The sequence below is a fragment of the Falco biarmicus genome, chromosome 2 (genome assembly GCF_023638135.1).
Source record: "Falco biarmicus isolate bFalBia1 chromosome 2, bFalBia1.pri, whole genome shotgun sequence".
Lineage (NCBI taxonomy): Eukaryota > Metazoa > Chordata > Aves > Falconiformes > Falconidae > Falco > Falco biarmicus.
The window spans coordinates 109,366,848-109,379,568 of NC_079289.1; the positions used below are offsets into that span (position 1 = coordinate 109,366,848).

Consider the following 12,721-nt stretch of genomic DNA (forward strand, 5'->3'; position numbering starts at 1 on the left):
TGATAGCTTAAAATAAGCCCATTTTTGTACATTTAGCAAGAAAACAGAACAAAACAAGCATGCAGCAAGGATTTGACTTCCAGGACAGTTCAACAGGATTTTTGCCATTAGCTTCAATGAGACTCAGGTTTCTCAGCTCCTTTTTCTTTCTCTTTCTATCCCTTGATTCCCCTTCTCCAGTGTGCCTTCCTGCTTTATGGCTTTCATAGAAACTGGGTTCCAGTTTCTCCAGTTCCTTTTTCTCTTTCTGAACAGGATGGAAGTTTTGCCTATCCTCAATACGGAAGTAAAATGTAAAGGGATCCTCATTTCCATCGTGTCATCTCAAATCTTTGCCTGTTTCTGTGATACACAATTCAGTGGCTTGAGAGAAAGAAAGGAATCATTTAAGAAATACCATTCCCAATCTTCAAATGTTTCACTGCCATAGACAGCAGCACAACAGTGCACTGGCTTTTGTGAAGACCTATTTATAGGCAACAGAAAAGTCATATACAATGAAAAAAAAGTAAAGAAAATCAGACTTGGGTAAACAGTTCACATTGAGATCCACAGTTGTTGTCAATTTTAAAGATTCATCTTGTGATTTAAATTCTGAAATTTTCAGTCAGTTCAACACAAAATGAAGATGTTCAAGGGCATCTCCAGTGAGGATGAAGACCATGGCAACACTGTGAGTTACTCATGCATGGGTGAACTTCAAACATCTATAAACATTTTCACCTTTCAACTGAGTGTTTGGAACAGACTCTCAGTTGCCAACCTTAATCTCAGCAAACACAGAAGTGTATACACATGAAAAGCTGCATTTGCAGATACCAGTATCTTCCTGTGTACACACTAAACATATTATAATGCTTGTCTTACACATAAGCAGTAGGACTTTCATTTGCAAAGAACTTTCATCGTAACATAAGCAAGAATCATGTATAAAAACATTTCCTCCACTTGTTAAGTAGATCCTTCAATTAATGTGCTTCAATCAATGAACGCTTCACTTAAGGGGTATATTGTTCTTAAAATTTAGTAGATGGTTCTGTTGTTGACAGTAAAAAAACGCTTTAGGAGCTGTGAATACAGAGGTTGGAGGTTAGCTTTTGAAAAAGCATATTGCAGAATATATGTTATGTTAGGCAGATCCTACATTTTTGCAGTAGAAGTTCTTTCTTCCTTAAGCTTATTCAAAGAAGAAAATAATTATGGAAAACTAAAGCAGAAAATGTTAAAAGCCACACATTGTATAAAACTCACATGCTCACTAAAGCAATAAAATAACTAGATTGTTTTTTTAAAGAATAGCTGCTTCTGGAAGGAAGGTTCAGGGAGCAAGGTGGCAGACAGTTCAAATATATTTCCAGGAGTTGAAGCAAATTATATACATGATCACTTACAGCTAACCCACTCCTATACAATTTTTGCAAATACATTTCTAGGGCATATTTGCATTACACTAAAATAAAACCACTTTGTCATTTATGCATTTATGTTTCAAAATAAGTACTCATTTGAAAATAAAATTATATATAATTCTAAAACATATGCACGGCATTTTCTAAAATTTTAACAATTCTGATTTTTTAGACATCTTTCATAGTATCCTAACAAATATTTTAATTAAGTGAAGACAAATTTAAAAGCAACTCATATGGGAGTTCACAGAACACACTACACAAAAGAAATCAAACTTCTACATCCATTATATTAATTCAGCACACACATGCTACAGACGTTCTAGTACAATATTTGTTCAGGTATACAGCACAACCAAAGCCTCTGAACACTACTTTCTTCTGCTGTGTTGGCCTTCCAGTCACTGAGTAAGTCTTTAGGTAAAGTAGCAATGCGTAAATGACCTAGTTTTACTGTACCTGAATGCCTAAGACCAAGCCAAGTGTCTACCAATACTGATTAACAGGATTTGTAATTTTACGATCAAACTGTTGTATACTTTATCTTCATTATGGCGTTTTTGTTAAAACCACAAGGCACTGAGGACCCAGCGTGGGTGCATCAACTCTGTGACGACTCTGCCACTGAAGATACTGCTAATCACAAGTGAAGGCAATCGCAAAACAATCCAAATAACTTCCTAGGGGACACCATCAACGATCAAGCAAATTTGTAGTAACTCTTTATAAAAGAACTCACTGGGCAACATTTTCCACTTACCTTTGTTTGAGGTCAGAACTTCAGCTGGAGTCTGACTTCCAGCAAAGCTACACAGGTGGACGTAGGCACCAGCTGGGGATCCGAAGCGCAGTTTCCAGCACGTGACCATGGCAGTAAAGATCGAGGTGAGTACCTGCGATTTCAGGCCTGCAGCACCAGCCTTTCTGGACAGATACACCTTGGAGAGGTCTACACAGTCGAGCTGCAAGTAGACCCCACTTTTGTGATTCACCACTACACCTTTGCCAGCAGCTTCAGCTTTTGTGACACACTCAGGGACCCTTCCTCTAGCCCCACTTGTTCCTCAGACCCTGCTATAGCAACGGTTTGATCCCAAACCATGAGGCCATTCCTGGTGCCAGGAAAGACACAAGCAGCTGCTGAAGCAGTCTGTGCCCATCACATCAACCTCTCCAGCCTGCGCCAAGGGAAAGGGGCAGGCAGATGGGTATCTCCTACGGCACAGCACGGTCTGGTCTGTGGGCTCTTGTCTGGGTTATACTGGCAGGTCTAACACCGGGTGGGCTGAACTCAGGCAGGAGGACCAAAGACATGCAAAAAAACCCCTTTAAGCAACACAGAAACATTACACATTTTACTCGCTCTGCTTAATACCTGCATCAAAGCTACAACTACGAAAAAAAAAAATTATACTTGAAGGTTTACACCCGATATAAGTTGTCTTGTCAAGCTCTAGCAATCTTCTATGGTAAGACAGTGCAGTACACTGCAGAACCTTAGGATCTAGCTCTGGAGCGCTTCCAGCTCTTGGGAAAGGGAAGTATGGTCGTCAAAAAGACAAGAACCAAAACATTTGTTGAATAAAAGATGTACTGATTTTTTCCTATGCAGTGTGCTGGCTATCTTTTTTCTCTCTCCTTTTTTTTTTTTTTCTTTTCTTTTACCTGGGATGACAGGTGCAGGGTAAGGAAGGGCATGAACAGGGTGATGAGTAGGAGTACAAAAAAGCAAAAGTGGGAAAGGGACCATCACCTACTTGATGGTGATCCACAGCAGGACTCTGGTGACCACAGAATGGCTACAGCTCAGGAGGACGACAGGCAGGGAAGAAAAATTGCCTTTGTGCAGGTCCCAACAAACATATGAGTCGTAATATTCATTCCCTTCACTTACTTGGATCTCGCTTCCTCTGTAACAAATGTGTCTCACCCCTGAGGTGAATACTTTCGTTGGTACAGATTTCCTTCATCATCTCTCGTTGGAAACTGGCAGGCTAAGAGATGTTTTCGTTATCACAGTTCATGAAGCGCCCAGAAATCAGATCTTTAAGGCAATCATTTGTGACTATGTAAAACCTTTAGACTGCATCCAGCTCTCCCACTTTGCTCACGCTACTGAAACGGCAGATTGCAGCGGAACAGATTTTGACTCCTACCAACAGAAGTAAGATCAAGTTGGCCCTAAAAATACGTTGCAGGGAACACAAGAAACTACGCAGGAAAGATAATGTATTTGAGAACATTTTTAATAAATAATGTGACAAAAATTACTTTTCTGATTATTGGATCCTCAGTATGCAAAATTATGGCTAAAATATGAGGTTTCTTACATGAACATAATGAAAACATTAATCACATGGATTGTTCCTTTAGTACTGCACACCCTTTCTATGGAACCTTTCTTCAAAAATTAGCTAAATGAAAAATTTCAGTCCTCGGTAAACACCAAAACACTTTTTTTTTTTCTTCTTTTTTTTTTTTTTTTTTTTCATTGGGGCTAGACCTGATAGCTGTCAATAAACAAACACACATTTTTCCATTAGCACCAATGACAAAGAAATTTTATAATTACAAAAAGGATCATAAATTCTACAGACAGAGGACATCATTTGGCAAATTCAATGCAACTAATGCCTCTATTTCAGCTTTAATGATAATCCAATGTTCAGAGAGGCCACAGCAAAATTGGTAATTTTCTGTAAGTCCAGGAAAAGTGAGAAGTGTTTTGATTATGGCCCACATTTACGTTTGTTACTTTACCATCTGTCATCATTCAAATATTCCAAATACAAACATAGAGCATTAACAAAAAGATGAAAAATATCCCAAACAAATGCTTAACATTTTCAATAAGACAAAAAAAAAGGTTAATAGTTACAATGGTTTACAAACAAAGTTTAGTGATTGTGCTTTTAAAACCAAAAAAAAAAAAAAAAAAAAAAAGATAAGCAGTGCATTACAAAAAAAATTAACCGCCAAGATCAAACAAAATTTCTTTAAGTGGCACTTCTTTAAAGTTAATTGACACAAGTAGAGGTCTGAGATTTGGGCCAGTAACAGTTAATGATATTACCCAATCATTATTAAAAATGTCCATTGATTTTTTTGCTTACTTTCATCAGCACTGTTGAAGCTGAAAATCAGAAGAAGTTTCAGATAAACTTGCTCATGCCACGATTAGGCAAATAGCAATCACATTGGCTTACCTCCTGCCTATCCCAAAGGGCATTTTTAATAAGAATGTACTTAATGATGAAAATGGAAAGACAAATCAAAGTACCACAGGGGATTTAAAATGAGTACATATTTACAATAAGAGTCACCTCATCCCAAATTAATTTTACTTGCATTTGTAAAACTGTATCATCTGCAAAAGGTTAGCAAAAGACTGGCAGAAAACAAGACACACAGTCTGTATAGAAACTGCAAGACAGCATTTGCAATAACTGCAGGCTATAGTGAAACCCTGGAATAAAACGTTCTGCACGATGCTCACTTTGGGGGTCTTTTTAATCAATGCTGTATTACTTGTATTACTTGCAACGTTCTCGATTGGGCTCACTGGTGTACTAGCAGTGTTCTAAGCACTGCCTTGCTGGGAAGAAACCTCGGGATCCCAGACTCTGGAATTCCCTTCTGTGCTAATCCTGAAGCAGCAGCTGACCCAAGTACCACGAAGAGCAGCTTACCTGCCTTCTCGGGCAGCGAAGGTGATGCCCTTAGCGTTACGGAATAGGCAAGGGCTGTTCCTAATAAGGAGGGTTTACAAAGAAAGAGTAAAATAAAAACTAGCATTCTGATGGCATGGAGAAAAATGAAAAATTGTACACTCTGATTGCACTGAACATTATTTCTGGCGTCAAACATCATCAGACTTGAGGCATCTTAAGTGATTTTTTTTTTCAGATTAGATTTTAAAAGCCTGTTACAGTACATGTCGTTGTCTTCAGCTTTCTGTTTCCTGTATTAAAAAAAATTAAAAATTACATGTTAGATTTTATCATTTAAAATTTGTTTCACATATTTCTTAGAGAATTATTACCTTTTAAAAATAATTACTACTTTTAATTATGTGCAGCAACGTGACTGCATTTAGATACTCTTTCTACAATAAGGACTTAAACTGAATTAAAATCATTAGGCAGAAAAAAAAAGAAAAAGGTTCATGCCTTGAATCTAGAATGATAAACGTTCAAAAAATGTGAAAGGCAAAGTCAAGGTGTTCTAAAATGCTCCAGTTTTTTATTTTCACTTTTGAATGAAACTGTAAATATAAATTGCACATTTAAATACCATATTTCTACAAGTTCTGTTCCACAGGCTTTAATGCGGTGACAGTTATAGTATGCTACATATTACTTGAATTTTATGTTTTTGACACGTTCTTAAAGTTTCTCTTCCTGGATTGGGCATAATGTTGATAGACAGTGAAATGTACTGGTTTTCTTCTGAAGAGAAATATTCCTGATTCAAAAATGCTTTTTCTTGGCATCTGCCTAAGCACAGGAAATAATCTTAGTCTAGTCCTCTGCAGTAGTACAACCGCAGTTACCTCCATTTCTTCTTCTTCCTCTTCTCCTTGTTCATAAGCTCCCAGTACTTGCATTTCTGCAACATTCCTTCGGGCTATATTTGCTTGATCTGCTCTCTGTCTGCCTCCTGATCCTCTTGATGACATAGAGCTGGAGGAGCTGGGATCTCTAGGATTATTTGATGTTGGAAACGTTGGTCTAGAATATGGCAGGATGTCCTCTGTATAATTAAATATATACATTGTTATGTTTACAAGCCCAGAGATACTGTGATCCTAACATTTCTGCATGCAGGTGATTTATTTCACTTTTTATGATCCTCAGTAGGTTTCAAGTGATGCCTGACAGGAATATGAAATATACTGTTGCCATAATAGCATTATAGAAGCTTTCTCGATGAAATTTATAGTATTCACATGGTAACATTCACTACAGAAAAAACTAATTCATGATTACTGTCCACTTCATTTCCATTTATGATCCCTGCTCTATGTTCTACAGAAAAATTAAGTAAAAAACAACCCCTGGTAGTGTATTTTCGGTATGACTGAGTAGGAGGAAATGACAATATATGCACGATACTCACAAGGAGCTCATTCCACCTAAATATGAGACCCTGCATTTCTCAGACTGAGTTTGAAACAAAATTAGTAGGTGTGTTTTAAAATGTCAGCACCGTCCTCTAAGGTAACCTTCTAATGCTTTTTCTCTCTAGCAATCCAACATAAGCACCTCTTACTAATGTGCCCATTTAATGAACTTACTACCCAGTCACCCCTGATATTGACCCTGGACACCTGTGGGAAGAAAGGACCAGGCGTTTGTATAATCTGTGTTGAAAGTCTTAGTGAACACTTGGCAAATTCCATTAATCATGTTCCATTAATTACTAATCTTACCAACTTCCAAACACAAGAGATTACATTGATCAGGTCTGATTCACACAATGCCATGTCAGTTGGCATTTATAACTACTGTTTTACTGCTGCGTCTTTCTGATTCTTTAAACAGGACCAGATATTATTCTGGCCTTTTTCTCTTTTACAAATGGGTAAAAATGGGCAAAGCACCAATTCTTTGGTAGAAAAGTTAAATCTCTGACTTACAGATCTACTATCTGACTTCACTCAGTTCCCGTATCAATTAGATTCTAATTAGATAGATTAAATATAACTACATTATAAACGTATGGTAGGGGCAAGGACACTCATCCTTACAACTCTGAAAGAATATTTCTGTTTGGGCTTCCTCAGCATTAGCTTTAATACGTGATGGGTATACAGAAGGCAAGACAGAAAATCTATGCTTTTCTTTCCATTTTACCCTAATGAGAACCTGCAAGGTGCCCTATATTAGCACTGTATACAATAAATGGTGACAAGTCAGGAGGTCTAGTTTCACTCACACCGGCAGTGTGAGAGCCCTGAAAAGTGCTGCCCTGTTCCCTGTGGTCAACGCCCAACACTCCAGTAACCCAGAGCATGCAAAATAACCTTGAAGAAGATGAGTTTTTGCTGGCGTGCCTTCTCGTTTTGGTGCTTTATTTCCTCGCAGTTTCCCATCGTTTTGCTGATCCTGTGATTCTCTCCGCTCTCCTGAATTTGTTCGCACGTCTGAATGCTGTCTCCCATCCACCCCGTCCCTCCCCTTGTAGCTCGCTCCTTTCCTTTCTGCAGATCTGTCTGTCCTCGCTTCTATAGAAGCAAGTTTTGGCAACATGACCGGCCGCACCTCCAGCTGGGATTTGGACTGGGCAGTTGGTGATTTTATAGCTGGAGGTGGCACAGGAGGGGGTGGCAAGTCTAGAAAGTTGAAAAAGAATAAGAATTATGATGACATCACATGCTAGTGAAATTAAACAATAATATTTAACTTCAACTGAAGAAACAGATGCCCTGTTTACTTCTGGCGCTCACTCTGCCCTTCCCTCTCCATCCCCAAAACTATTATGTTACTGTTACAACTGCTGATGGGTATTTTTACCAAAGCTTGAGCTTTAAAAACATAAAGTAATGACCTCTTTCTGACTTTTCAAATCACAGTATTTTCTTAACAATCATTACAAAAGCTGTAATAAACTTTAGACACTTGAATATTAACACATCGGTAACAGTTATCGACACAGAGTTAAATATATTAACATATCTTTGCTGATACTTATCCGTTTTGCTAAGTCCATTCAACAACACAGCAGCTTGTGCTATTGCATGTATTATTTATAATATATTATTATAATATTTATTTATAATTATTGCATTCCTCTTTCAACATAATAGGTTGATCTAACATAAGATATCCCTGATGTCCAGAGGTATGTCATGAGATACAAAAAAAAATAATCCACACATCGATGAAGTAGCAAGCTCTCAGGAAGAACAAAGAAGGAAAAAAAAGACACACAAGATTTTAGAATTTGTCTCCTCAAAGTAGCACAGCTTAAGGAGTTCTAAAATTGCTTTTAAATAGTAATTATAAGGCACACATGTTTTAATTAGTTATTTTTTTCTATTCCTGCATTAAGAATTAAAACCAGAATGTGTAAACTGTTCATCAGGATACAATAATGCTCTGTGGAATACAAAATGTGAAGGAAAAGAAGGGTAAAATCAAACAAGGAAGAGACAATACAAAAGCAGTTCACAACAAAGCTGTAGGAACAAATCATGCATATATGAGAACAACAGGTTAAAAAAAGAGATGTGAAAGACGTTTCTGAAGTTAATATTCTCAAGTGAGATTGCAAAAAAAAAAGATAGCGGCACTATTTAAAAAATGTAACTTCAGCATTTTATAATAGTGTGCATTCATTCTTTCTACTTCCACAAAAATCTTGGAGCAGCTGTGTTTTTCTAACACCATCCCTATATATACAGCTAATTCACAGTCTATTCAAGAGAATGTTCCATCTGAAAATTAACTAAATTGGGCCACGAATAAAGGTAGTACTCCTGAATAAGAAAAAAGCAGACATCTAACATATATGTATAATTTCAGATACAGCAGATGCCAGAGGTTTTTGAGAGGTTTCCCAGTGACACAAAGCACAAGTGACTTGGTACAGCTCTGTGGAAAGGTGTAGCACTGCAGAATTCAGCGCTCTACACAAGCTTAATGGGCACCACCCTCCATGTTCGACTAGTGACGTAACTTGGATTTGCCCTTGACCTCTTTTAAATAAGACTGGAAATTTTATTGCTTGTCTGGACTGGGATGATGAGGAAGAAAGATGTCATAAAGGACATTTCCTAAGGCTGGACATAGTTCAGGTAAATGAGATCTGTAACATCATTCTTGCTGTGTTAATTCCACTGTCTTGGTATAAAGCACAAAAAGAGAGAGCAAAAAAGAAAAGAACACCCACAAAAAAACTAACAAAGCAACCAAGAAAACTTCTCCGTGTTCAAATATATGGCTTGAATAAGGGGCTAAATCTATTTCACAAAAAAACGCAGAAACTTCTTCATTTCTGTTCCTCTTAGCTAAGAACAGGTTGGACAACTGGCTTTATACTCCTTGCAATTTGTGTAGCGTAGTTTGTCTTTCAAAACTGAGCTGTTTGGGCAGCAGCAGTTTTAGGGAGCAGCTAAAGGTAAACAACTGAATACTGAGACATCATTCTAAGTTTCTACTTAACACTCACCATTCACCATTAAAAGAGAAAGGTATCTTTTAAAGAAAAGCACTGTCATTTCCAAAACTTGAGAAGGTACAATGTAAATTAGCTACAGGCTTGGATATACTGAGTGGCTGAATCAAAATAATTTTATTTATAAAGTGGGAAATATTAGACTATAAAGTAGGAACAAAGGCAGATCTGTGGGCAATGGACCAGATTTTTTTTATCTGAGGAAACTAAACTGGTAAAACTGAGAGACAACTTCTGATTCACTAAGATGGGAAACACAACAGATTTGGTAAGAAAGCACAGAAGATTGTGCTCCTTTGTTACCCATAACTGTTTAAACGTGGTTTGCAGAGGTAACCTCTGTCCAGTCCATGACCTTAGCAATGAAACTGTAATTCCAGACATCAGAGGAGCATTCAGACCACCTCCTCTAAAAATGCTCCGGGAGCTGCAGCCACCAAAGAGCGAACCAAGCCACTTGCACGGTGCTGTCCAGCCCTGTAGATGCTTAAACCAAGCACCTGTGAGTTTGGATACTTGATCACATCCATAGCTGTGCGATCTTAAGTTTCAATAGTTGCTCCAAAAAATGTCAGTCTGAAGAAGTACATAACCTCTTAGAATGCAAGAACTAAGTGAAAAATTGTGTGAAGACTGCCCAAGACCTTGGAGTTGCATGTGACATGTTCCTTGAAAGCCCAATGCTTCAGACCATGTCAGATCCAGACCAAAGTTTATCAAGCACAAGAACTGTTCTGCAGAAGCAAGGCTGAAGATGGTGATGGTTCCCACCTTTTGCAGAATACTTTTACTGATTATAAAACCTGGTCAAGATTTAGAAAATAAAACTTTGCATTAGCCTACAGAGATTCAAACAGTATTTTACTTTCTGGGGAAAGCATCCTTCTCACAACATGTCTTCTCTCGGAAAAGGACATGCTGAATCAGAAGTGGATGAAGATACTCAAACTCAGAAGCATAGGTTACTGGAACCACAGCTGTTCACGCAGTATCTTGTGTCTCACATTCCCCACTCGCTGTCTCCATTAAGCTGCTGGAGGCCTGAATAAGCCCTTGTGATGAGGCTGGAGAGGAAATGGGAGCGTAGGTACCTAACATCAGCTTTCCCGTCACCCTTGGAGCCAGGCTCCAACAGCTGCGGCACGGCAATGCGCTGGCTGCATACCAAAGGGAAGGAACAGCATCCTTCCTGTCGCCTATAAAATACAACTTGGAACAACCCACTTTATTCAAGAATTCTACCCAGCTACAGAGGACAACGAACAAAGTGGTGTTAAAGCTTGACTATGGAAAGGAAAGATGCATTGATATAAAACAAAGTTTCATAAAATGGCAGTAGCTCTATCATACAGTAATAACTAAAGAAAAGTGATATTCTTTTCCAGGCACATTTTTGCAACCTGCAGGGAAACTATAAAAATCTTCATTATAACACAGTGCTTCTCGCTGAAAAGAATCCTTTACAGAGGGGAAAAAAAAAAACAACCCAAAAAACTTTTCAGAGGTCAACACTATTACACCCCTGTGGTATTTATTTTAACAGCTCAGACCACAGAGAAAATCCAGATTCAATCTGCCTCCAGTACAAACTGGCACACTTCTTATTAAAAGCCAAATGGAAGCTTCTATTGTAAAGAATAAAAAATAAATCACAAAGCAACATGAAACCAATATAAAGAACTCAGAAGTATTTGTTAAAGTCAGCTGTGTTCACGTTTCATTCATATCTACGTATTACTGTCGTACCGCTTCCCACGTAACACAAACAATTAACGGACACCATTTCATAGCACATTCTATAGGGGAAACCTTCCATATGTCTTTTGAAAGGAGCGATGATAATTTTCGAAGTGAGAACATATACAGGAATGACGAGATAGGCAAAACACCGCTGGGGAGTGGGGAAAAAGAATCTGCTTAGTTAATTTGGCACTGAGGTGGAGAATGCACAAACAAGCACAAAAAGATGAATTGTAAGTAGTGAGTAATGAGTGAAGTGGGCCTTATTAGGCAACTCGCTCTTTTAAGCTCTTATTGGGCTGTAGATTTCTATGGTCGCATCCTGAAGCAAACAGCAGTTACAGACCTGATGCGATACTGGAGGAAGATACCAAGTGAATTGTCTTCTACTGCAAATTTATGCAGGCACGCAAACCTCACGATTCCTCCCGACTTAGTAAAGTTCTAGGATCATTTAAGATTCTTAGTTACATAATAACCTCAGCCACAATTATTTATGTTTTGATAGTATTTTCATGTTTTATCTTTCAAGAAACATGCTCAATCTGTACTATAATGAGATTAATAGATAGATACAGCAAAACCCAGGATGATATATAAAAAACAGTGGGTTGTAGGTATTTTTTGCCTTTCTGTACATATACATAATGCTTTTATCAAACCAATTTTCACTCCACAAAACCTCCCTCAGTATCAAAATCAACATTTACAAAATATCTCACAATAGAATCAGAAGTAAGGACTGCAAAGCGGACAGGTATCTGAACATTATTATCATTCAGCAACAAGCTGGTTTTTAGCAGAGGTAAGAAATGCATTACTACTCACATTTTACCTTGTTGAAATTTGTGCAGAGTAGGTTTTTTGTACTGCTCAGGCAGAGGGAGACAAAAGTACAAATGATGCTGGCATGCATAATGGTTTAACATTTCAAAGTGAAAATTCATGGAAATATTTGGCAGATATTCAATTGCCTTTTGTGAGAAATTCAGCTGCCCTTATGTCACGTAATTGATAACACAGCTAAAAAACTCAGTTACAGTCTCCACCAGTTGTGACAATGTTAGTGTTTCTTCCTTTGTCACTCACGAGATTTAAAAAGAATCAGGATTTAAAATCTCATGTGAACAGTCAATGGCATAATTCCTACTGAAAGACCTATTGAACTAAAGCAATGTCAAAGTACAAATGTCAGCTGTTTTTATCGAAATACTTACAATTCTGAGGGCTTGTAACTAATAAGTCAAGGCAGTTCAGAAGATACTTTCACATTAATATTAGAAAAGACAAAAGTATTTTGTTAAAATTCGGTTTCTTAAATTAAATATTTAAGTAGGTCAGGCAAGGTTGAGAAGGAGGATGCATCTGTTAGTTGGTTCTTGTAATGCACTCTT

At 37.7% G+C, this 12,721-nt stretch overlaps 1 protein-coding gene across 7 annotated transcripts in view; it reads right to left on the reverse strand.

Moving 5' to 3' along the window:
- Positions 1 to 3,637: 3,637 nt before the first annotated feature.
- ROBO1 (roundabout guidance receptor 1) overlaps positions 3,638 to 12,721 on the reverse strand; it is a 650,998-nt gene continuing 641,914 nt past the window's right edge. For all 7 annotated transcript variants that reach the window (XM_056327045.1, XM_056327049.1, XM_056327048.1 and 4 more), the window contains 3 exons: positions 7,435 to 7,743; positions 5,962 to 6,161; positions 3,638 to 5,370 (listed from right to left, as the gene is read on the reverse strand). In XM_056327045.1, the coding sequence (XP_056183020.1) occupies positions 5,356 to 5,370; positions 5,962 to 6,161; positions 7,435 to 7,743 (524 nt within the window). In that variant the 3' untranslated portion in view covers positions 3,638 to 5,355. The remainder of the gene's footprint in view (positions 5,371 to 5,961; positions 6,162 to 7,434; positions 7,744 to 12,721) is intronic.